The 27,762-nt window shown below is 38.1% G+C and overlaps 1 protein-coding gene across 2 annotated transcripts; it reads right to left on the bottom strand.

The window, feature by feature from the left end:
* Window positions 1-1,756: 1,756 nt before the first annotated feature.
* Window positions 1,757-27,715, bottom strand: LOC131929540 (ankyrin repeat and protein kinase domain-containing protein 1). Of its 2 annotated transcripts, none has more exons than XM_059285792.1 (2): window positions 27,324-27,715; window positions 1,757-4,235 (listed from the first exon to the last, which is right to left on the bottom strand). In XM_059285792.1, the coding sequence occupies exon 2, from the start codon at window positions 4,216-4,218 to the stop codon at window positions 3,574-3,576; it is 645 nt and encodes a 214-aa protein (XP_059141775.1). In that variant the 5' UTR covers window positions 4,219-4,235; window positions 27,324-27,715; the 3' UTR covers window positions 1,757-3,573. The 2 variants fall into 2 exon arrangements, with proteins under 2 accessions (XP_059141775.1, XP_059141777.1); XM_059285794.1 differs by lacking the exon at window positions 27,324-27,715 and adding an exon at window positions 12,049-12,134.
* Window positions 27,716-27,762: the final 47 nt, after the last annotated feature.

Raw genomic sequence — 27,762 nt, 5'->3', positions numbered from 1 at the left:
TATATATATATATATATATATATATATATATATATATATATATATATATATATATATATATATATATATATATATATATATATATATATATATATATATATATATATATATATATATATATATATAATTGATTCAAATACATACAGCTTTTCAAATGAAGACAAGCAGATACATTAAATCCAACGCTTTCGGCCAACACATCCAAACAACAAGACGTCTTAATTCAACACAACTAAATTCAACACACACAATCAAACTATTTTATCAAAATCATGTATTCACAAGTCTGTTCAATGATTCTCTTTAACTCGTATGTCCGACTATATTCTATTTTTAACATATATTTAAATTGTTAAAAAAAAATCTTTGTTATTCTATTTTTATATATATTTTTAATTTATAAAAAAAAATCAGCTTGCACTAAGTTTTCAAAGTAAATCAACAAAAAGACATCTAGATCACAAGCAGGAAACAACAACATAATTATCACATGGTTTCAAGAAGCAACAATCATAGCGATGCAATACATGACTGTATGCAGAAACAAGTGTAAACCTTATTTTAATGTATACCTAATTAATAATACCTTACAAGGAATGTATACCTAATTAAAAACATATATCTAGTTACCAAAACATGCTAAGTTAACGAAAAAAAAAATGTACAATGAAAAATTGTGTATTCAAGAATGTGTACCTAATGATAAAATGCAAAAAATAAATAAATAACCGATACTTAATTACTATAAAACTAATTTACTATAATAACTCAACTTTCAATTCAAAGATCGTTTAGCATTACCTAATGTAATTCCTATCTTAGTGTCTTTATCACTGTTATGTGACGTACCTAAACAATAACACTACTTAACATGAATTTATTCTACAAAGTTGTCAAGATATTCTAATCAACAATTTGAAACTTTCAATAATGCATGTCTACGCATAAAACTGACTAGTAAATACAATTTACCCCACCTATTAATTAGGCTTAGACATTGAAATAAGAATACACCTAGCAATTATAAAATACAAAGTACTAATAAAATGTCAATAAAAAATTGTCTATTAATAAAGTACACATAAAAAAAATATTCTTTTAAATAAAAATGTATTTATCCATGGTGTACACAAATGAAAGAAAAGCAACAACACAAAAAGGAAAAACAAAGACACCGAGATGCCATCAGAAGACTCGTAAATGTGAAAGAATTTTTTTTCTCACTCTACCTCAAAATGCCAAGACTTTCAGTTAAGAGCGTGCGGTGTGGAGTTTAATGGGACGCAATTTGTAATTTGATACTTAATACATTTAATTTATAGAATAGATAATGTGTTTGACGGCAGTCAGCAATGAAAGGCAAAATACCACATTAACTGGAAATGCCCTTTTCCTGAAAATCAATTCTGATGGAGAGTTTATAATTTTCTTGCAAACAAGAGTTCTAGATCTGTATAAGACAGGGCAATACATTGCCATACTGGGGTTGTTTTAGTACCTAATTTAGTGTCGTCGTATTGATTTAGCTTGAGGTTAGGATTATGGCGTGGATAGAGGATATGGTTAGGGGCAGGATTATAGTCGGGGAAAGGATTAGGATAACTGTACTAGCCAAATTAACATCAATACCTTCCTACCGAAGATTTGGTGAATATCCACACCATGAAAGATAAAACTGATAGAATCAAAGTCAAAATTTGAAGCAGCCTATATATATATATATATATATATATATATATATATATATATATATATATATATATATATATATATATATATATAGTCTGTTATATATTTCATACAATTGTAATTCTGGTATTCTAAACTGTAAAATAAATTAATACATAAACAAAATTTTGAAGCAATTTTACAAATGTTCAGGAACAAGCTCTCAATCATAAGGTGTAGGAAAATAATTAGATCTAAATTTATTTCATGAGTCTCATGCCGCAAACCATTCAACATATAAACAGTCATTGAAACGTAGTACATCTGTAAACAGGAAAAACATCTCTAACATCCCCTTTCATGATCACAAACATTCAAGTTTTAAGGGTCATAGCATAGTTCAAGGACAAGGCCATTGTCGGTTCAAAGTTTAAACAAAGGGTGCATCCATTTTATCACAATTTGCTTGTTGTATAAGGTGAAATAGAAAAAAAAAAACTTTTATAGATTTATATTTACAAAATATGGTCACAAAAAACGTAATGAAAATATTATGCGTGATAACAACGTGTTTATAATGTGTGCTCTTTATTTATCGTTTAAATTCACGTATAGCTTTGTAATACCGAATTGAGTTTGTTTATAGAAAAAAAAACTCCTCATAAAAAAATAAACTTAAACTAAATGGAAACAACCTTCTTATTCATAATGATCTATCGATCAAACTGCCCTACAAGTGCCTAGTCATGTCTTAGATGAATTGTTTACTTTCTTTGTTCAATTCCAATTAAAGTATCTCTCAATGTTTATTCTATTTGAATTGACTGAACTGTGCCAAGAGATTAACGTCTAAACATAATCACAGGTAATGGAAATTGTAGTATATCTTTCTTTTTTAGTTAACAATGTGATTCATAGAATAATACTTTGAGCCGTCTACATTACGGGTCTAAAACTAGTACCTATATAGTATATACGGTTTTTGTTGTTTTTTTTTTAAGGGAAAAAGTAGGTTATTACACTGTAGTGTAGCACCGAGATAAGTTGAAATGAATTTAGTATAACATTATGATATACATGTATCAGAAAAAATGAAAGTCAATATTTTCGTATGGTTGTTGAATAAAACAATGTTGACCGCTTTAAAGTGAAGCTGTATGTACGTCTCTAAGCGACTAGTTTATAGAAACCGTGTAGACTCTTACATATTTAATTGCTGGGTAAATTGATAGCTTGTACACACTCGATTCCTGGAGAAGTAGATTTGTGGGTAGGCTTCTTGATCTGTTCGTGTGGGGTGTCGGGTTGAGGTGTAGTTTACACTAGGGTTCTGTTGTTTCTGTTCATGTGCGCGTCAAAAGATGTTGTGAAACAACCTCAGTAGTCTGTAGACTTGCTCGATGAAAATGATGTGGGGAGGGGAGGAACGACATAAACAGTTGATCGTGAAGTAAAATAAGCATTTTAAAAATATTAAACCCAAAAGGCGTAACTAGGGTGTGTTGATGTACGAGGGGGGCGGAAAGCCCCGGTTAGCACTTTATTGTCATACAAATATACAAAACGAGGCACAATTGAGAGTTCTCGTGAATAAACTTGTCACAAGTAATGGCAGCGAGCGGTAAAGTAGGTCACCCCGAGGCGCTTGTAAGTTAAGTTACGCCGTTCGTTCCTTTTAGTTTTCAGTGTAAAATCCAAGTTTTTGTTAGAATAATAACCGTTTTTTTTTGTCATTTGCGAAATTGTTTATGGTACAATTATACGAAGTATGCGTTATGATGAGATAATTTGATGAAAATACGATGTACGTTAATGAAGTTTAACTTCTGGACGAATGCACGATTGTCTAAGGAATGTCTTTCTTTTCCCTCCAAAGTTCAACAAAAGTTTTGGATACAACCGGTGTTACGATAAGCTGGAGGTAGGTTTACTCTTCGACGTCGACCCCGACGGGGTGCCGTTTTTCGTCACCTTGGGCGTGGCCTTGACGGGCACGCACAGCATCCCGTTGCCGCGGTTGTCGATGTCGTCTCTGTAGAACATCCGCTCCTCCAGCGTCAGCTCGGAGGCGTCGGCGCCGTGTTTTAAAAGCTTCCTCGCGGCCAGTGTGTTCCGCCGGAGTACGGCGTAGTGCAGGGGCGTGTGGTTGGTGCTGTCGCGCTTCTCGATGTTGGCGCCGTGCTGAAGCAGCAGCTGCAGGATACTAACGTCACCCCTGTACGCTGCCAGGTGTAAAGGCGAACACCTCCCGGGTAATCCATCGGGCATTCCCATTTCTATATTAGGATCAACGCCCGCTTTCAGCGCGACTTTGACTAACTTCCGGGCGCCCCGAAGGGTGCAGGCGTGCATGGGCGTCCACTCCCCAACAAGGGAGGTAAACATCTCCTGGATGAACGCCTTGTCGCGTTTCACCAAAGACTTAGTCCTTTCGACAAGGGTCTCTTCGTTTTTACGCAACAGCCCCATGAAAGTAACCGCCTCTGATTGAGAATCTGATACAGATTTCATTGGCCCACGAAAGTTGGTGTTGACTGCTAGCGATAACATAGAGTCGAGTGGTCGATCTATGGAAGAAAAAAAAACAGATCGGTTAGCTAATGGTTTAAATGTTTAAAATAACTCATTTTAATCAATTTAAACTATTTGAATACCAGGATAAAGAAAAATAGATACTTTTTAAAATAGCATATATTTTAGTTCCCTATCAAATCAAAATGTAAGAGTATGAGGAATAAATAACGTAACAGAATATAATTGTTTTAAATTATTTTTAGATTGGATACTTGAAAATAAATGGAAAAAAAAACAATTTTGAGACATAAGTCCATTTTTGCACCGGAATCATTCAAGAATTAGACATGTTTTATGCAAAGATTAAAAACTGTTACCGGTACAAAGATGTGACTATTTTTGGCTTTAGCTTTAATCTAGGCTTAATGTCTTTGAGGTAGAGTTTGGGTTGTTGGGGTTGAATTTTAAAGGTTATTGATTTCGGCCTAACCTAACCGGTTCAACAAGTATGAAATTCTTTCAAGGCATTAACAAACACAATACCAATTTATTTTATTTTTAAAATCCCACAAACACAAAGGAGGTGGGCATATAACAGCTGTTTCGCAATTGTATCAGGGTTATTTTTATACCCCCCCCCCTCTAAATTTTAGAGTCTTCGCAACAACTCAGAACTAAGCCTAAAATGGCATTCCGAGTTTGCTCCCTTCCCCTTTTCCTAAAATGTCAAAGTGCATTAAAATATGTTATCATTCTTTTGCTTAAACATTAAAGAATATTTTTCTACTTCACATAACTTCCTACCCCCACACTCCCGACATCCTAACACATCCTCATAACGAAAACATGCACTCCATCCCTCCTAACCCCGCTCACTCTTGAGTTCTGTCATGTCAGATGAACAGAGCATTAAATATTAAAACAGTGCCGCAACTTCTGCACGAAACACCAATTTAACTCAACCCTGACCCCTCAACCTTGACCTTATTTTTGACAAGCTTTAAGTATCAAATCCATGCATACATTCTCCTTCTCACACAGCTCAATATATATATATATATATATATATATATATATATATATATATATATATATATATATATATATATATATATATATATATATATATATCGTTATTTTATTAGTTAATCCACTGTCCGTGGCTACATGTTAAGTTCATTATTTATGGGCTTCCAACGAATATTTAATAATAATTCCCAGGATGAGAAAGATGAATGTACATCATCAAGTGCTGTCAAGGCTGAGCCTTAATTGTTTCAGAATGAATAACAAGGGCTGGCGTGTAGCCTTGACCCAGTTCGCGAATTTAGCTCACGCACGTACACAAAATTATAAATGTATATGCAAAAGATATGCAAAGATATATTCATACATTGCTCCCCATAAAAGCTCATTGCAGTATATGATTGTTTTATCAAGCACTATGAGAAATCGAATAGTTTTTTAATATAGGTAAAAGTTATGCCCACAATTATTTTGTATTGTACCTTGGCGGATTTAAACTAAACTTGTCTTTACTATTTAAACGAAAGATAAAAATAGTCTTAGAACAATCTGAGAAATATATATATATATCTATATATATATATATATATATATCTATATATATATATATATATATATATATATATATATATATATATATATATATATATATATATATCTATATCTATATATATATATATATATATATATATATATATATATATATATATATATATATATATATATATATATATATATATATATATATATATATATATATATATATATATAGGAAACAGAAGTGTTTGTGTATTTCTGTCAGAAATATATATATCTATATATATATATATATATATATTTAGGAAACAGAAGTGTTTGTGTATTTCTGTCAGTTTGACTAACGTTGTTTCTAGTGCGGTTAAGTGTACTCACTAAAGTACATGACTGTGTTTTGTTTAGCGGCATGCACTTGGCCATAGAACTTGAAAGTGGGAGGAGGGAGGTGGGGGGTGGGAGGCTCGTATGGCGTGAGGTGTAATGAGGGGGTCGGGGAATGAGTCTGTGATGGAGCAGTGACGTGTAGATAGGGAAAGTGCTTTTTGAACGGTAATTGATATATTAGAATTAGAACCACCCCCTCGCTAATGTTTTGCAGAGTGGAATGCTCAAAACATATTTGTAAATAAGCAGCTAGTCTAAATTTATACAACTGCGTGTTTAAGTTGGGCTGGCATGAACTACTCTCTCAACACGTTTTTCAGCATCAACATGTAACATCATATCAAGGAGCACTACAGTACGTGTTTCACAATATCAATATACAGTCGTTTCGGCATGTATAACATCGTATCAAGGTATACTACAGTACATGTTTCACCATATAAATATACACAGTCGTTTCGACATAGTTCATCGTAGCAAAACCGTAGCACCATGTATCACCGTACCACCATGTGTCACCCTACCACAATGTGTCACCGTACCACCATGTGTCACCCTACCACCATATGTCACCCTAACCATGTGTCACCCTACCACCATGTGTCACCCTACCACCATGTGTCACCGTACCACCATGTGTCACCCTACCATATGTCACCCTACCACCATGTGTCACCCTACCACCATGTGTCACCGTACCACCATGTGTCCCTGTACCACCATGTGTCACCCTACCACCATGTGTCATCCTACCACCATGTGCCACCGTACCACCATGTGTCACCATATCAACGTGTGACATCATATCAACGTGTACCATCGCTATCAAACACGGCTGTAGTACCACTCGAACCCAAACAAGGATTTGTATTTCACACGCCTATTGTACAAAACTTGTCAAAAGTAAATGTTTTATAAAATCCTTGTTTGCGTCCGAATGAAAACAATGTGTTACATGTGTGGGTTGATATATTGATATAATAGTAGGTCAGTGGACTGGCTAAATAAACCCTCATGGGTCTCACAGGTCGGGGTCTCATGTCTTAGGGCTCCTACTAATGATCCTAGTTACTCGAGGTTCACAAACTAGGGGTCTAGGCAAGTGTTTCCTTGTTAAAGTTTCTTACCAATGATCTTGCGATTTCGGTTTCATTAAGGCCGTATATTAAGGGACATTTATCTTGTGTGTGTGTGGATGGGGGGGGGGGGTCTGATGTTATGGGGTCAAGGGGGTTTAGATATCATAGGGGTCATATATTATTGGGCTACGAGGGTCGGATATTATGAAATAACGGAGAGGGGTCAGCAACTGAATGTAATGGATCCCCAAAGAGTGCAACAGAATTAAGTGCGTCTAACTTAACTATAAATTTAACTGTGCAAGGCCTAACTAAAAACATCTCATTACGAAAATTACTCTCAGTGAACGTTCAACACGTCCACACATAATTAACTCAACACGTCATCACAACAGAGCGAAGTGCCAGTAACAACAACAATCTACTAATAAATGCCACGGGCACTTTTGGCCAGTACGCGCCATATGTTTGTGTTGCCACGAATCGCGTGACGGCTGTGGGATAATGTATTCTATTCCGGCATTGACAGATCATGTCAGATCAGCTTGACATGACACGACTCGTCTGTAACGTTTACACACTCGGTACCTTCTCGGTGAATAGGGTACCGGGAAGTGGTTTAAGATACTGTATGTGGATAGTAAGTAAGGGGGTGGTCGGATGGTAGATCATGCGAGTGGTAATCAGGGGTTCGTGTCCGTAGAATGTGCCTGAGTCGACCCAGCTCCTGGGGGGGGAGTATTTTTTGTGACGATGTGTGACGCATGAAGGGGGGGGGGGGTTAGTAAAGGTGTAAACATAAGAAGAACAAAATGAAGTTAAAAACATGTTTACTTGCGCTAGAAATAAATATATATATTGTAAAGGGAAATAATGAGCAAAAAATGAACTTAACCACAGGACAAAGAAAATAGTAAAACGAACACATAAACAATGCCAAGAAAGAAAAAAATAAAGGAGAGTAAAATATACAATTAAAAACAAAGTTAAACAGAAAAATAGCTGTAAAAACAGTATGCGTTGTTAAAATATACAACGATACAGTTTACAAAATGAAGTGAAGCGAAAATGTCTAATTAAATTAACGGACAGTTCGACTGATCACCATGATAGGTAAAAAAAATCTAGAAGCCAAATCGAAATTTCCCGACCCGAAAATAAACTCCAGGTACTAAAAGAAATTGTCCATACACTTCAACAATGTATCGTGACCCTAAAATAAACTCCAGGCACTAAAAGAAATGATCCCTACACTTCAACAATGTACTGTGACCCTAAAATAAATTATCCCGACCTTAAAATAAACTATCGTTAACATCACAATCAAGAGGGCAAAACGGTGCTATTTTAGTGCTAATTAAGATTGTCCATAATTAATAGCAGTTAAAGGCCCGGTGCGTGTGTTTTTTTTTTTCCTGACTGGAATACGATCTAAAAGACTTCAAGCTTAAAATTAGTAAACCTATTACACGCATAATACTTTTCAGCAGTAAAATAAATCCGTGTTCACTCTTGAATATGTCAGTTGTATGTAAATGTGTAATTCATTCTTGGATTAGCCAACAGTATACAATTCCTTGTCCATTTGTGATTTTGGTTAAGGAAGAACATTTTATACTAATTTTTTTTCAGGCATCTCTTCGACCCCCCCCCCCCCCTCCCCATTTCTCCTCGAACGAATTTATATATATACTTTTACTTGTGTCCGCCCCCCCCCCCCGGAAAATTTAGACCACAGCCCCCCGTCTCCACCGAAAATATCAAGTGCCCCCCCCCCCCCCCCCCCCGAACCCCATCCACAGGAGAAAAAAAATGAAAGAAACACTGATTGTCTAGGGGCATGTCGAAACATGTTGAATTCACTTCACAGTGAGCATGTTTAGTCACTCGTTCGTCGTGGTGCTTTTGTGCTCGTTAATTGATTAAGACCGTGTTAATTGGTTATGAGTATGTTAATTGATTATGACTGAGCTGACTGATTACTGTTGTTAGGTTTCGCAATAGATAGTCTCATCACATGCGCAGTTCTCGGGCGCTTGGTACGTGTCTGACACATTGACACAAGCAGGTTTTGAAAATAGATTTTAGAGATTGGGTTTTACAGATAGAATTTACAGGATTTTATAATAATTGGAGCCCAAGACGGGGTTGAAAAAAATATTTTAGAGGTTAGATTTCATTTTCTACTACTAATGACAGCCGCTTAATAGGTAGGACTACCCGTTAGGCCGATTAAAACACGAATTCAAACAGAAAAAACGGATTTTAAAAATTTGGATTTTTTTTTTTCAGTGCTCAATCGATTCGATAGAAAACGAAAATATCGAGTACACGAGTTGTGGAAAATACAAAAAAAAAAAACGAGTACGTTACTAGGAATTTATTTTAACAGTATCACTTGTGTTAATTTATATGTATTGGTTTGATAAAATAGTGATAAATGGCTACATCGATGCTACTCTATTATTAGATGTTGTCCATGATTTACTTGTCATAGATCAGTGGTTCCCAACCTTTTTCGAGTGGCGACCCCCTTTTATAAAAGGTAAGTGACCCGCGACCCCCATAGAATTAAAAAGCCGAAATTAGTATGGAAATTAATAAGCACTAAAATAAGATTTTCTAGTAGACTTTCAATATGAACTACTCTTGATAACTATTTTAATAGCATGAGTAAAATTGCATACTATTCACTAAACCTTCGTGGTTAAGTTTTTAATTTTTAAAAAATTTGTTAACGCCAAACTATGTCATTATAATTATCTTAATTTTGTTTTTAATCGAAGAATAGTGTTGAAAATATATTCTTGAAAAGTCAATCAATTTTACGTTTGGGTATGAATGGTGAATACTACACCAAAATTGTGTGTGCAGTTTTTCATCTTACGCGGAATCATTCTGCAAATCAAAGAACTCATCTTGTAATTCATCAGGAATGCTGGCAACATCAAGGGAAGTAGAGAATGGGTAATGCGTAAAAGCAGATTCTTCTTTTTTCAGCTCAGAGAAATAGCGATGCAGTTCGTTTTCAAGAGATTCAAGATGCCCAGAAATTGCTTCTTTCAAAATTTTAATTATCTCACAATCAGATTCATCTACCACACAGCAGAGTTTCTCAAATTTACAATATTTCCAAGATTTATTTTCTTTACCGATTTTGCAGCTTTGATAAAAATGCCCCGAGATTATCATGGAAAGTTATAATATTCGTTCATTTTCCTTGAAGCTTCAGGTTAAGCTTATTTTGATGTTCGAACACATCTGCTAGGTATGATACTCTCTCCAACCACTCTATGTCGTTTTAAGTATACCAAAAAGTCTTGTTTCCTTTGCACTTCAAAGAACAATTCGATTTCAGATTTCAATCTAAAAATCACAATTTACAACATTTCGTTTGACAGCCAACGTACTGTAGTGTAGAAGAGCAGAACCTCGTGATCTATATTAATGTTTTTGCTCAGTTCTTTGAAGGCTCCATATTTTATATAATTTACGACTTATACTAGCAATGGACTCTTAATATCGATTGGTTAGGGCAGTGGTTAGGGAGCTAAATCTTTTCTGTTTTCTGAAAGCCCGATTTTGAGCTAAACATAGATAGCGCACCATCCGTACAACCCCATTTTAATCATCAAGTTTCAAAAAGGGTATTTATTTTCTCTATTCACTCTTCATTGCTATCATCCGCATGCATATAGACACAGACCAGCAACTGCGAACACGAACTCAAGTCTGATGATTTATCAACTTGAAAAGCAAACAATGGTGAAAGCTTAATTTCAATAAAAATGTGTTATTTAACATTTACGTACATACAGCGTTTGATGAGATTTTCTCCTATTGTTTTTTTTTTTTTTTTGCTTGGCATTTTCTATCGCGACTTCATTTGATGCTTGCACTAATGCTGGTGAAAACTTCCTGTTCGATCAAGTCTCTGACGTTTGCAACTAGCTTCTTACCGACGAAAGAACTCCATACATTTTTCGGTGTGTTCCGAATGACACGTCTCAAATGGCGTTTTAGTTTTGAAGATTTTATAGATTCGTGACTGAGAACAACTTTGTACAGTGCGCTTTGTTTCTTCTCTATTACATTTCCAGTGATGTTAATGAAGCCGAATTTCAAAAATTCTTCTAAATATTTGTTTTGTTTCAAATTACTAAGGTTTAGTATACCAGTTGGCGACCCCCCAGAAAGACCTTCGCGACCCCCTGGGGGGTCGCGACCCCCAGGTTGGGAACCCGTGTCATAGATGGTATGTATTGATGTAGGACTTGTTTTATAATAGGACTATCGGTTATAGTTTAGGTTAGGAAAGGGTAAGGGATAGTTTTGTATATTAATGAAGGACTTGCAATAGGACTATCGGTTATAGTTTCAGTTAAGGTTAGGAAAGGCTATGGGATAGTGTTGTATATTGATATAGGACTTGTAATAGGGTTATCGGATTAAGTTTCAGTTTAGGTTAAAAAAGGGTACGGGAAAGTGCAAAGGTTTTAACTTACAACTATGATCAAAATTGAATCTTTGATAAAAGGGTTAGTTACTATTGCATGCGGTGACGTTGGCAGTGGCGTTAAACTGGTGGGGTTACAATAAACCCATCCATGCACAGCAAATCGAAAACTGTCACACATAAAGTAGTATTATATTTTCCATGTATTGGCATAAAAATAAATAAATAAAGATTGTATATATATATATATATATATATATATATATATATATATATATAAAGAATTGTAAAAACACCCCGCGCGTGCCACTTACAGCATGCACGGGCAAACTATGAGCCACAGTGTGGAACGACTAAACCTACTGTACTTTCTAAACCACTCACTGCTGATATTCAAAATCAAGTCGAGTGTAAATGAATCAAGTCCACGTTCCCGTGTAAAATCCTCAAGAAAATCCTCAAGAAAATCCTCAAGAAAATGCTCACGATGATCCCCCAACGCACTTTCCCGGTCCGTAAACACCGGTGCACTGTTTGTAAACAAAGTGTGGTGATGATGAGTGGCCCAGCCGGCGCAGCAACACGCGCGTAAATCTGGCGCATCCCCTTACACGTGGCAGACGGGAAAATAGCAGCCGAGGACGGCGTCTCTTGCGGAAATTGGCGCGCTACGCCGCAGGCCCACTCGGGATTGGTTTGAACCGAGTACACCTCGCTTTGTTCGGTTCTCGGAAAACCACTTTCGGTTTTATTATTATACTCTCGGTTTTTTGTTGTTGGTGGAAATAGAATGAAAATGAGGTCATGGGTTGTAAAGGGCTCTACTGCCGTGTATTGACACTTGTGTGTCAATGACACATGGTGTGTAAATGTGTAAATGACATATGGTATATAACATGACATTTGCGACATTTGTCAGATTGTGGGACCTCGTCGATTAAAAAAAAAGCATGCATTCCTATAATGGGTGATCGAATGGTAGAGGGTTCGACTGCTACCCCGAGAGTTTGAGTTCGGATCCGTATAAATGTAAGCGTGCACCATATGAATGTAAGCGATAATCATATAGATGTAAGCGTGAACCATATAAATGTAAGCGAGGACCATATGAATGTAAGCGTGAACCATATAAATGTAAGCGAGGACCATATGAATGTAAGCGTGAACCATATAAATGTAAGCGAGGACCATATGAATGTAAGCGTACACCATATGAATGTAAGCGTGCACCATATGAATGTAAGCGTGCACTATACATATGTAAGCAAGGACCATATGAATGTAAGCGTCCCCATTTGAATGTAAGCGTGAACTATATGAATGTAAGCGAGTCCCCATATGAATGTAAGCGTGAACTATATGAATGTAAGCGTCCCCTAATGAATGTAAGCGTGAACTATATGAATGATAGCCTACCGCTAATCGATAAGAACCTAGATGTGTTTATCACAAATCGACACTATAACATAAGTTGACATGTTATTTTTTCTGTACTTTCCCTATAATCGATTGTATTTAATGCTCGTATCGATTCGGTCATAGTAAGTATTGTGGCTGAGGTATCGTTTCCTGCGATACCAGCAAAGCTAGTACGCCGCTCATATTGATAGCCTGTTAGAGAAAATTACTCAAAAGACAACGCGTTTAACTCAAATTACCTAGTAAGTTGTTATTTGCCTTTAAGTCGCAAACGTATCGATATTATTCTTTGTCAAAGCTGTGATCTAGTCAGTGTAATACATTTTTGTCAAACCTGTAAAAGTTGTGATTAGTCTTGACTTGAGATAATACCATTCAATAAATAATTAACATGTATGATTAACATGTTCCATATTCGATATTTCTAGGCACACTGTTCCCTGTTCCGAGACGCATTGTTTCTCTGTTCCTTGAACATTTGTTCCAAGTACTAACATAACCTAATCTAATTTAAAACTAAACATTTTGTCGTTGAACTTCAAAATCAATGCCACAATCAGGAAATTTTGATGGTTTTTTTCCCCAGGTAAATCCATGTTGTTTATAATAATGTGACCCAGACGACACGAGCTAAACACTAGTGTGTGTTTGAACGCTGATTGTGCAATTAAATGTAATTATAGTTAACAGCAAAGCCTCGTTCTGATCAAACTCTTTGAATTTTTATTTTTCAAATTTCAAATAATAACGGTTAACCTACGTACGCATGCAATTTAAAGCGGAATGTTGTATACAAAGTGTTTGAAATTTACAAATATATCAAAGATGGAAATAAAAGACAAGTAGATTCTAGCTTTTAGAAAGAGTACGTTCACAATCACAAGCATTTAAAAACTACTAACAATAAGAAAATAAACATATTTTTCTTTGACTTTAATAGTAACAGCAAAATAGCTGATCGGTTCAGAAAATTTTTTTAAATCATTTTGTGATTTTTATTTCTCCCATTTTTTAGTATTTCAACAGAATAAATGTACCATATTTTGTAAAATCGAGTTTTTAATCTGAGAACATAAAAGTGACCCTAAGTAAAATGTGTAGATATAATCGGTCTGAATCAAAAACTGCACATTATGGTGCGCAAGTTGCTAGTTAAAAAATGCGTATATTGGGCCTACCGAACTAACCAGTTGTCTAAATGGGAATGGTTCAATGGACCGAAAGTGATAAAATAAACATTACAGCTTGTTTCGCTTTGAGCTTTCTCACACTGCAGCGAAAAAGGGGACGTTACCGAGCCCTTGTTAGACGCAGAGTAAACGCCCTTGTCCTTGGGTTCGTAGTCTGTTGACAACCACACTTTACAAGAGTTTCAATACGTTTTACAGCGATTTGCTCAAACTTTCGTTTTTGATTTAATTAAAAGACTGTTTCCCTTTTAGCTACGGTAGATCTGTAACGTAAATCAAGTATTTCGTTAAAACGTGATCGCCTGAACGAAAATCAGCGGTGTAAATCACAGAGAATGACAGCTTTACAATAGGATTAAGCAGGGAAATCAGAGAGTAAAGTCCCTTTGTTCCCCTGAACCAAGAGAGTAGAGTCCCTTTGATGTGGCAAGACAATAAGCCTCTTGCACGTCATTCAGTGACCGGCCTTTGCAAATTATGGGATGTATGCACATTTTGGTGTCTGCACATTTTGGTGGTTTCTGCACATTTTGGTGGTGTCTGCACATTTAGGTGGTGTCTGCACATTTAGGTGGTGTCTGCACATTTAGCGGTGTCTGCTCATTTTGGTGTTATCTGCACATTTTGGTGGTGTCTGCACATTTTGGTGGTGTCTGCACATTTTGGTGGTGTCTGCACATTTTGGTGGTGTCTGCACATTTTGGTGGTGTCTGCACATTTTGGTGGTGTCTGCACATTTTGGTGGTGTCTGCACATTTTTGCAGTGTCTGCACATTTTTGCAGTGTCTGCACATTTTTGCAGTGTCTGTACATTTTTGCAGTGTCTGCACATTTTTGCAGTGTCTGCACATTTTTGCAGTGTCTGCACATTTTTGCAGTGTCTGCACATTTTGGTGGTGTCTGCACATTTTGGTGGTTTCTAATCATTTTGGTGGTTTCTGCTCATTTTGGTGGTTTCTGCACATTTGGGTGGTGTCTGCACATTTTGGTGGTGTCTGCACATTTTTGCAGTGTCTGCACATTTTTGCAGTGTCTGCACATTTTTACATTTTGGTGGTGTCTGCACATTTATGTGGTGTCTGCACATTTTGGTGGTGTCTGCACATTTTGGTGGTGTCTGCACATTTGGGGTGGTGTCTGCACATTTGGGGTGGTGTCTGCACATTTTGGTGGTGTCTGCACATTTTGGTGGTGTCTGCACATTTTGGTGGTGTCTGCACATTTGGGATGGTGTCTACACATTTTGGTGGTGTCTGCACATTTGGGGTGGTGTCTGCACATTTTGGTGGTGTCTGCACATTTTGGTGGTGTCTGCTCATTTGGGGTGGTGTCTGCACATTTTGGTGATATCATCACATTTTGGCCATGTCTGCTGCACATTTTGGTCATGTCTGCACATGTGGTTGGTGTCTGCACATTTGGGCGCTGTCTGCACATTGAAGCAAGTTAAAACGGTATTTGTGCACATATGTCTCGTATCTGCGCGGTGTGAGGTCCGCACATTTGTGCGGTTGTAGTGTGCGAGTATACATCAACCCACAATGGACACAGCGACACAATCCACACGACGACACACACACGAGGACACATCGATACACCAAACAGACACAGCCCCACACAATAGAGACACGTCGATTGTGTCCCCTGCAAACTACGTCATCTTCTCACGTGACATCTGGATCTAAAGGTTACAAAAAATATATAAAACAACCGATTGCTTACATACGGCGAGACATCCAGGTAAGAATCGATGACTTACCTGGTCAGGGGGTGGGGCGAATAAAAAGTGTTGGGGGGAATGGGGCGAGATGAGGTGAGGTGGGAGTGTTGGGGGATGGGGCGAGGTGAGGTGAGGTGAGAGTGTTGGGGTGGGTCGAGGAGAGAGTGTTGGGGGTGGGGCGAGGTGATAGTTGAGAGTGTAGGGGGGTAGGGCGAGGTGAGGTGAGAGTGTTGGGGGGGTGGGGCGAGGAGAGAGTGTTGGGGGTGGGGCGAGGTGAGAGTGTTGGGGGGTGTGGTGGGGAGAGGGTGTGGGACTGGGGGGTGAGGGGGGGGGGGGGGTTCTGGCCATCAGGGTTTGAAAACTTTAACCAAATGATGAGATATTACAAAGATGTGAAATGGTTGGGGGTGGGAGGGGTGTGAGTCGCAATTTTACAATACGACATTTTTTTTTATAAATGTATATCTTTAAGTGTAGGGAGTTTAAGCTCTAACGAAAGACTTGCGACAAACTTGGGTAAATTTATGTTAAAGGAAAAACACAAAATCCCATCAAAAAAAAAAAAATATGTGTACGACTCGGTTACATTTCCTTGCCTAATTTATTTATCATGCCTTGTTTTTTATTGAGAAAAGGGGGAAGGAAGACTTTCGGGAAGATGGGCTTATCAATATCGATTATAAAGGTTATTTAAAAAATTGCGAACATATCTAGATCTAATATTAATTAGTATTAATTAGCTAAAAAGGTGGATGTGGATGTACAGGTGTAAAGATCAGTAGGGACAGGGTAAGAAATGTGATGTTACATTCGTTTTAAATCTTTTAATATAAAAATAACTTAATACCTAAATGTGGTGCTTCTATAAGAATAAACTATACAATTGTAACAAAGGGAGGGAGACATTAGGTGCTAACGTATGCGGCAAATTATATATGTATATATATATATATATATATATATATATATATATATATATATATATATATATATATATATATATATATATATATATATATATATATATATATATATATATATATATATATATATGGATGCATATCGAATGTGACGAATCCCAATCCCCATCCCCACCAGTTACCACCTCAAGGGACTGTCGTAAAAACGCAGACAGCGTCCAAATGTTAGCTAAGCCTCTACACACATCCACACAGAACAACACTGTCAACAGACCACAACGCCACCACTAAACCCATGTTATGTTTGCCAACCTGAAATCATATTTGTCCTATTTATACCCGCCAATAGAAATCGAAATGAAAGCAATCAATAAAACTTATTATCTAATGGGCTTTTGTGTGAGATTTTTTTTCCTCGTTTTTTTTCGTTCTCTGTGCGCGAGTGATTATGCTTCAGTGGTAGTTGTCGCCCCTGGTTAATGGCGGAGCAGTGTCGTGCAAGTGCGATCATTAGTGATGTAATTATTGCGTTATGGAGGTGGTAATCATAATCAGCTTCACGGCTAGAGTGTAGCACGTGACAGGTGCGAAAATGTATTGACGAGATCGATGTGTCTGGTGAATGAAATTTGGTTAAGGGGTGGTGAGGGTGGGTCAAGGTCATGGTTATCTGATAGTGTGGTTTGGTGATTATTTTTGTTTGTTTGAAAGGTGTTACTGTATAGGTGGTTTCAGTGATTTAGGGGTTTTAATAAGGAAGGGGTGTATTCGAGAGAGGGGTGGAAGGTCATGGAGAGAGGTGGGTCTATGGGTGAAGCTAGTGATATTTATAAAAACGTTACTTCGAATGAAGAAGGTCTCAGGTTTGGATCTCAGTTTGGATGTATAAATGGAAGACATCCCTGAGTTCACCCAGCTCTGATGGGTACCTGACTAACATTGGGGAAAGTAAATGTGGCTGTGCATAGTGCTGACAAGAAAGATACGGATTCTACTTCATCTGCTGAATTGAACGCATGGTCTAAAGATGTATCTTTCAATAATTTTTTTTTTTTTACTTCGACCCTGAATTTAATCCTGAACTTAACAGCTGTTCACACTTTATATAATCTAATCCTAACACGTGATGATTGTCATTTATGGATGACCCCCGAAACCCACAGTTGTCCAAAGGATGATGGGTGGTCTAGTATAATCTACTCCTAACACGTGATGACCCCCCCCCCCCCAAACCCACAGTTGTCCAAATGATGATGGGTTGTCTAGTATAATCTAATCCTAACACTAGCCTAACGTCTGATGCTAGTCCAACCCTAGGGATCAGTTACCGAAAACAAAAACCACAAGACGTTTGTCGTTAAGTAGGTCACACGGTCGTAATGATAATCACGCGTTTCTTTTTAAAGCCCGCACACACACACACACTAACACACACATTAACACACACAAAACAGCTGAGAGGTAATTAATTCAAAAGACGCTGATTAACCCCGCGAACACGCCACCACTCATCAACCAATCAGACACGAGCACGTTATCTGCAGACATTACACAATCGTTTTTTTTTCTTCTCTATCTCTGACCCCTTCCCAGTTTCTCGTGTCTTCTTAGCTAGCTAGGTATAGGCCAAGGTCTGAAGTATACCTACTATTGACTTTAAATATTAAAATATGCGAGATATGTATACCAGCATCCAGGGGCGTAGCGAGGGGGGTGTGGGCCGCACCGGGTGACACTAATTAGGGGGGTGACACCAAGGCAAAAAATAACAAAATATATAGAGAAAAACTTGAAGGGGGGGTGCAAATCGAAAACTTGAGGGGGGGGGGTGCAAATCGAAAATTTGAAAGTTTGTCCCCGGGAAGGGTCGCTACGCCTGTGGGGGGTGACACCATTAAGTGCCGCACCGGGTGACACCCGACCTCGCTACGCCACTGCCAGCATCATCTTTTCCCGTTTGTGCCTAAGACACATGGGGCAAATGAAGTAAACTTCGTCAGTTTCAATACAAGAGGATAATGTGGTCAGCTTTATGCCCAGCGGCTTTTGTTTCCCTAACATGAGTTAGGTACCCATTAGACCTGAATGGACTAAGGAACATTCTACTGATTTGAACCCGGATTCGAACTCGAGACTTTTAGCAGTATAGCTGTCTATCAGTTATCAAAACAATGTTCACAAAATAATAGTTAGTGTTTGTTTAGATACAGAATAAATAAAATCTTCAATGATGAAGGGAGAGCATCCACAACTCTAACTTGGTATTTATCTGGGCTTTAAATTTCGACGTAAACATAAGGTCACATGTTATAATCCACTAGCCTGGTAAAGGGTTTTTATCTTGCGTTTTTTTTTCTAAAGATAAACGCCAACAAGGCAATACTGTAATCAGGTAAAGAAACGGTAGGCGTGTTACGTAAGTGGCGTTGACGTTTAACGTGTTCAGTTCGAATCTTAAGATGTCATCTTTCAATGAAGACGCGCAATTTGCTATTTTTCAACACCTCCCCCATCCCTCTACATCCCGGTCACTAGAATATTCCAACAAACATCACCCGCTCTCCCCCCCCCCCCCCCCCCCCCCCACAGGGGAGTGACATCATATATGGATGACCCCCTCGAACAAACGAAAAGACAGCATTGTAAATTACAGGATCAAATCAGGCATGACGAAGCCTACCGCGACATGCGGAAATTTGTATTACGTAAAACATCGCAACCTCAACTATCTTGTGAGTCGTGTTTAATCATTAGTCAGTCATACAGTGATAATCAGTGCATTTGATCTTTGATTTGAAATGCACATTTCATTAAGCCGTGTTGAATTAATTATCTTATAAAAACGATCCCCTACCTTACCTTTCAACCCCCTACCCCACCCACTTCAAACATGTTTACATTGTATTCCATACTCAAAGGAAACCACAAAGCGTATTATTATCGTCTAAATTAAATATCACTAGTCCGGTACTATACAATAGTGTATAGTTGTTTTGTTTGGGAGGTCAGTTTGTGGCTATCGGGGTCAGAGTTCACGCCCGCCTACGTCAAACGTGAACCGGATACGAGTGCTCGGTCAGGGATATTTTGGTGAAGCCAACTGGACAAAGTGGTTACACTTCTGACCCCGATGTACGATAGGCGAGGCGATTTGATGCCGTTAGAAATAGCGGGCTCTGTTATTGTCTGGCTGTGGACTGTTGTCTTTAATGGAAGTTTGTTATGTTACCTATTTTTACCTTTGGCATGTAAATAATACTCTATGTCTACATTGCTATGTGCCCGTTCAAACAGAAATTGTAAAAAAAAAAAGTATAAACAACAGTATTAAAGTGTACTACGTAGAGCTCACTTTGTTGTGTTTGATTCAGCGCTAATCAGGTCCAAACCCAGCTCAAATATCTTTGAGTTGGATCCTAGTGATAAAAGGCCGCAGTCAAACACTCGGGGTTTGACAATACGTATTATCATTGAGTAATCGCTAACAAGAAATGTGAACCTTCCTACAAAAAGTATTTTCTGTTTGCTTATGCATTAATTTTTTTTTTAATGTTCAGTTCTAAAGGTGGAACAGTTGACTGAGAAATCAATCACTAATTGGAATCGATCAACTTTTTTAGAGCGTGTAGATCACATGCGATTACGACGTCCGATTGATTATTATGGAAGAGTGACGTATTCATTTACGTACCATTTCAGTCAATATTTACACGCATTCATGGACGTGAGCTTTCAGGCAATATTTGCACGTAATCGTGTTATCCCATTAATATTTTCACGTATTCGTGTAGTCCCATTTCAGTTGATATTTGCACATAATTATGTAATATCATTTCAGTTAATATTAACAAGTAATCGTGAGGTATCATTTCAGTTAATATTTGCACATATTCATATTGTAAGCATTTATGTATAGTGATTTCAGGCAATATTTGCTCGTATTATATACGCACAATTTTAGCCGATCATTACTTAAGACCGCTTCATTACATAGCAATTGGTATTGGGTAATACAATGGGTACATGTGTATGTATTCACTTCCAAAATGACAACACCAACAAGTAATATGTCAGGTTGAAGCTTAATTTACATAGCGTTGGTACTGTGCCTATCAAATATCAATTATAGGATATAATCTGTCATTTTTTTAAAAGATTATTTTAATTTCTTTACAAACTGATATTCATTTAAAACCAATAATTTTTAAAAAAGTTAGAACAAACTGTATTCGATCCCGCATCCAAACGCTCTTACAATCCAACCAACAATCGACTTGACCAAAGTTATCCTCAGAATGTGATGTCATGAATGAACCCTACAGCTATCTCGAGAGTATGAACCTCCTATGATGTAACTGATGTCTCTCAGTCAAATGTCAAGCACCATCCACCACACACGACATACACAACAACAACTCCCCTCCAACAATCAATATCGTCCCCCATGAAGAACTCGGCTAATGATCAAACGAATAAAACGGCATTGTTTTAAGGTCGAGGGTATAATTAACTTAATGTCAGACCATATAACACTCACATATTAAAATTTTATTCGAGGCACTAGTTTTTATTGCTTTAATATGGATAAATACGCATTATTTATAACATTTTAACTTTACAATATGGTGTTTTCCTTTTAAGAACATCGGCGTATGGCGTAATTTAAATAAATACATTAATTTCAGTGAGATGGGTAGAGAAAGACATGATGTGGTTAGTTCTTTGCCCAGCCGCCTTACCTTTCTCTAACGTGAGTCAGGTACTCATTAGAGCTGGGTGGACTCGGGGACGGTATACGAACTTAAGTCCAGGATCTGAACTTGTAGACTTTTGGGTTAGAACTAGAATTTAAGGAGTTTACGATGTATTTTATAAATAAATAAATAAAAATAATTTAACATAAACGCCTTTTTAATGTTGACTGGCAATTTTCAATTTAAAAAAATGCTTACAGCATTGAATTTTAAGTTACAGGCCTGTTCGAGTGAATTTTTAATTAGAGAGTTGATGTTTTAATTACAGGATTGAATTTTGGCGGAGTTAATTTTTAAGACTCACGATTATATCAACAAAACTGACAAAAAATATTCTACCTTAAAAATTTAAAACTGAAAAGCTATATGATAAAAAATCGTATTTTGTTTGTTTAGAGACAGCTATTGATTGAAAAAAAAACAAAAAAAAAACACAACAACGGAAGCATATAAATAAAGAATGCTTGTCAGTCGTTCCATCCTTTAAAGTAGGGGGGAAGGCGGCGAAATTAGTTCGTGAATCGAGAGCGCTAATTACGAAACGGTAATTGGCACGCGGTTCCAAAGAGCTGACGAGTGCAGCTTTAAGTCTGGGCTAAAAATAGCACACACGTACCCACAGTAGACCAATTAACCCGGGTACTCTCTTACCCCTCACGTTTTTTGTCCCAACACACGCAGATAAACAAACAGGGAAAACTTCGTCCTTCGCAGTTGCTTCCCTTCATGCGTCCTTCGTAGTTGCTTCCCTTCCGCCCACGTAAGTATTTAGTTCACAGGTGAGTATGTTCGAGTACTCGTTCCTCCGGTGCGTGTATTAACACACAGGTAACACTGTAGGAATGTAGAGCTGACATGTTTATAAAACAGGAGCGAAAATATCAGTCACTGAAGGGTTAGCCTAACTATTTCACGGTCGGTCGGTAGGGAGCCGAACCGGTAGAAAATACCGGTATAATCAGGATGTGCTCCTGTTATTTATCCTTTAATACAAAGAAGTAATGGTTAACAAACTGAATATCCGACTTTAAAGGGTTAATTGAGCTATCCATCATATTTAGGGGTAAACTAACCAGCCCTTGAAGAGATGGGCTAACCACCAAGTCTACAAGAATTAACAGCCAATCCAGCAGACCTTCGAGGGTTAACAATCAAACCTTCAGTATCACAAGGGTTAAAGACTAAGCTGCCAGGTCCTAAAGGTTTAACAACTAAACCATCAGTTCACCGAAAGTTAAAGACTAAACCATCCATCTGGTCCTAAAGGGTTAACAACTAAACAATCAGTTCACCCAGGGTTAAAGATTAAACCATCCATCAGGTCCTAAAGGGTTAACAACTAAAGCGCCAGACCTTCTAGGAATAGCAACCAACCCATCAATCCACAAGGGTTAAATACTAAGCCCCCAGGCACTAAAGGGTTAACAACCAAACCATCAGATCCACAAAGGTTTAAAGACTAAGCCACCAAGTACTAAAGGGTTAACAACCAAACCATTACATCCACAAAGATTAACTCACAAAGATGGTAAAAACAATCCCCTTAACTCTATATCAACAACGTACGCAATAAAAAAAATCAATCAGTTAAATCGAGCAGTCAATAGATTTCACAAACCTTCCCTATTGTTTTCCCACGACCTCAGGTATGTTCCTACCTGTACTCCCACTAAAATACCTGGAAACCACTATCAAGCCTCTGCAGCATAACTTCCAGATATTTTTTTTTCACCTTAAAAAAATTATCGCGCTTCAATGGCGCTGAGGAATTATGTTACGGATTTTCAGAGTTAATTTCCCGGGAAATTTGTAGCTGTGGTCACAATTAGCGCCTGCCGTTGGCACGGGAACCGCTACAGGTAAGTTGGTAGGCACTGGAGTGTGACCACGTGAGGTAAATACTGGAGTGTGACCACATGAGGTAAATATTGGAGTGTGAACACATGAGGTAAATATTGGAGTGTGAACACATGATGTAAATATTGGAGTGTGAACACATGAGGTAAATATTGGAGTGTGAACACGTGAGGTAAATATTGGAGTGTGAACACATGAGGTAAATATTGGAGTGTGACCACATGATGTAAATATTGGAGTGTGAACACATGATGTAAATATTGGAGTGTGAACACATGAGGTAAATATTGGAGTGTGACCACATGAGGTAAATATTGGAGTATGAACACATGAGGTAAATATTGGAGTGTGAACACATGAGGTAAATATTGGAGTGTGACCACATGAGGTAAATATTGGAGTATGAACACATGAGGTAAATATTGGAGTGTGAACACATGAGGTAAATATTGGAGTGTGACCACGTGAGGTAAACATTGGAGTGTGACCACGTGAGGTAAATATTGGAGTGTGACCACGTGAGGTAGTGGAGTGTGACCACATGAGGTAGTGGAGTGTGACCACATGAGGTAGTGGAGTGTGACCATGTGAGGTGAAGATTGGAGTGTGGCTACATGAGGTAAATATTGGAGTGTGACCACATGAGGTAAATATTGGAGTGTGACCACATGAGGTAGTGGAGTGTGACCACATGAGGTAGTGGAGTGTGACCACATGAGGTAGTGGAGTGTGACCATGTGAGATGAACATTGGAGTGTGGCTACATGAGGTAGTGGAGTGTGACCACATGAGGTAGTGGAGTGTGACCACATGAGGTAGTGGAGTGTGACCACATGAGGTAGTGGAGTGTGACCACGTGAGGTAAATATTGGAGTGTGACCACATGAGGTAGTGGAGTGTGACCACATGAGGTAGTGGAGTGTGACCACATGAGGTAGTGGAGTGTGACCATGTGAGGTGAAGATTGGAGTGTGGCTACATGAGGTAAATATTGGAGTGTGAACACATGAGGTAAATATTGGAGTGTGACCACATGATGTAAATATTGGAGTGTGAACACATGAGGTAAACATTGGAGTGTGACCACATGAGGTAAATATTGGAGTGTGACCACGTGAGGTAAATACTGGAGTGTGAACACATGAGGTAAATATTGGAGTGTGACCACATGAGGTAGTGGAGTGTGACCACATGAGGTAGTGGAGTGTGACCACGTGAGGTAAATATTGGAGTGTGACCACATGAGGTAGTGGAGTGTGACCACATGAGGTAGTGGAGTGTGACCACATGAGGTAGTGGAGTGTGACCATGTGAGGTGAAGATTGGAGTGTGGCTACATGAGGTAAATATTGGAGTGTGAACACATGAGGTAAATATTGGAGTGTGACCACATGATGTAAATATTGGAGTGTGAACACATGAGGTAAATATTGGAGTGTGACCACATGAGGTAAATATTGGAGTGTGACCACATGAGGTAGTGGAGTGTGACCACATGAGGTAAATATTGGAGTGTGAACACATGAGGTAAATATTGGAGTGTGAACACATGAGGTAAATATTGGAGTGTGAACACATGAGGTAAATATTGGAGTGTGAACACATGAGGTAAATATTGGAGTGTGAGCACATGAGGTAAATATTGGAGTGTAAACACATGAGGTAAATATTGGAGTGTAAACACATGAGGTAAATATTGGAGTGTAAACACATGAGGTAAACATTGGGGTGTGACCACTTTAGGTACTGGCGAGTGCTCAAATAAGGTACTGGAATGGCCACATGAGAAAGTCAATGGAGTGTGACCACATCAGAAAAAAAACAAGAAAGCGATCTGAAAATACACACGGTACATCGACAATCAACCTAGACTCAAACAGCTGCGTCATTGTGTTCCCGGCGCGTCAGTTATCGCCAACCTGCTGACTCCATGAGGATGGGCGTTTCTTATGTTTTGACCCCCCCCCCCCCCACCTCCGATCATTAACGGTTATACTTATCGAGGTTAAAAAGTAAAGTTCCCCTTCCAAACTTGACGGTCTATGGGGCAAGTGAAGTAGTTTTTGTGACCTCGGCATATGAAGGGATAGTATACCCAGCACTACGCCTATCCAACTTTACTTTCCCTAAAGTGAATCAAGTACCCATCAGAGCTGGATAGACTCAATGACGTTATATAAACTTAAACCCAGATTCGAACTCGAGACTTTCTATTTAGCAGTCGTATGCTCTACCATTCAACCAACGCCACCTAACCTTAATGAGAGGCGGAAATCCCACCCTCTCAGTACGGTTATGTCAAAATTTCACTTCCTACCTCATTAGACGAACACGTGAAGCGAACAAACAGCTGGGGAGAAAAACGTGATGAGCGACCCACTCCACAACACCTGACCGTCTAATTACTAGTCATGTCAGTGTTCATTTGTAAACAGTTTTTTTTTCTTCATTAAAGAAAAAAAAATTAATAGAAGAGGTGGTGTGTTTGTAGCGATGTTGCCATAGCAACCGGCTGAAATGAAGACAGTGGCAGCCCTGACGATATATGTTTCATGTGAAGTGGTGTTTATATCACATTATAAGATGAGGATGTAGCAAGTGTATCGGCGAGATATTAAAGAACGGCGTGGCTGAGTGGTAGGGCACACGACTGCTACCCCTGAAAGTACCAGGTTCAGATCCGGGGCTGGAAAGCGTGCTTGATCGTCGGAATTCTACTCTTTAATTATAGACTGTATAGAATACGACCTCGTTAATTGTGTCTAATGGGTCAAATAAATATAAGGGTGGTACTACCCATGTCCGACATATAAAAATGCGCCATAGTCTAATAGGCCATTGGATGACTGTGCACTACAAAGCCTGGACAGTAAGATAAGAAGATTCAGTTGTTGCCCGTGTATCAGACTACCCCCTCTCCACCCAGCTGATGGACCCAAGGAACAGGACGTAACCTGTATGGACTGGAATCAGTCGTGTCGCAGACAATCCAGCGTTTGTAATCTTATCCACTAAGGGGCGGCACTCCTGTTTGATTTCGGAGTTTTCTAGACGGGTTGCTGTTCCCAGCAAACGAGCCTCATCCGACAATAGACCCATAAGAAAATAGAAGCTGGGTCGTTAGTATTGTTATCTTATGCTTAGTGCAGTTACCCATTGTACCATCTAGTTGGATCGTCCTTGAACAAATGTCAATATCTTTTCATGATTGTCAAGACCACCCCCCGTCCTATTTTTAAAATGCTATAAACTAAAAGATTTTAGTTTAAAAAAAACTATTTCTATATTAATTGAGTTTGTTTTTTTATTAGATACTTTAAAAATTATCATTCATATAAAAAAAGACAGTTAATGAAACCGTCAAAGATCTAACTGCTAGATCTGTTTTAATAGATCTGGATTTAGAGATCTAATTACTTTTCTTTTATAAACGCCAGGAAGTCCTTTATGGAAGGCCCCAAAACGCAATTTGTGTCACGTTTCACTTACAGAACGAGATCTAGATTTCTAGATCTAAAAGTTACTTCCGTCCCAGGGACCGATAAGGCGAGTTTTATAAACTGCACAAAGAATTAGATCTAGATATATTTATAAACCATAAATAGATACATTTAATAATGTGACAAAGAGACAGTTACTTGTCACACATGGCGTAACTATTACCGGTTACAAACCGCCCGTCACGGATGACGAAGCAAGGGTAAGAATCACACCACCCGGTTAAACCGCATACACGTCTATGTGCATGCACAAACAGCACAATCGTTCACACACTAAATAATTGAACAAATGTACTTACTGTTTACGATTAACACAGAAGATCAAAATATCAAAACAAATCGGCTACAATCCAGGATGGTGTTTTCAAAATATCTTTTTACTCATTATAAAGAGTTAAAGTGAATGAATATCTTGAATATCTTCAATGAAATTCCTTCGTTTTCTCAGTTTGAAAACTCACAACAGGAAACGCAGGAAAAAAAATGTTCGCTATGAAATTTTCTTGGTACACAGCAGCTGTCAGAAATACGAGCTTCGTTTCTAGATATATAAAAAAAATCAACTGAAAAATAAAACTCTTCACGATTTATATGCCTAACAACCCGGCGGTCACAAACGCGATAACGCCATTTTTACGAACAGGGTTTCCCCGCGCCTGCCGAGACGGTGTGGAAAAAAACAAGCCGTGCACAAAGTTACGTGAAGTGGGACAAGCGTCATCAACACAGCGGACTAGC

Source organism: Physella acuta, unplaced genomic scaffold, assembly GCF_028476545.2.
Source record: "Physella acuta isolate Inbredline_101_S28 unplaced genomic scaffold, ASM2847654v3 ptg001646l, whole genome shotgun sequence".
In the NCBI taxonomy this organism is placed as follows: domain Eukaryota; kingdom Metazoa; phylum Mollusca; class Gastropoda; family Physidae; genus Physella; species Physella acuta.
This window is presented reverse-complemented; position numbering and strand designations above follow the sequence as displayed.

Excerpts from the sequence above, each read along its gene's own strand:
- LOC131929540 (XM_059285792.1), bottom strand. The coding sequence starts at position 4,218 with ATGTTATCGCTAGCAGTCAACACCAACTTTCGTGGGCCAATGAAATCT.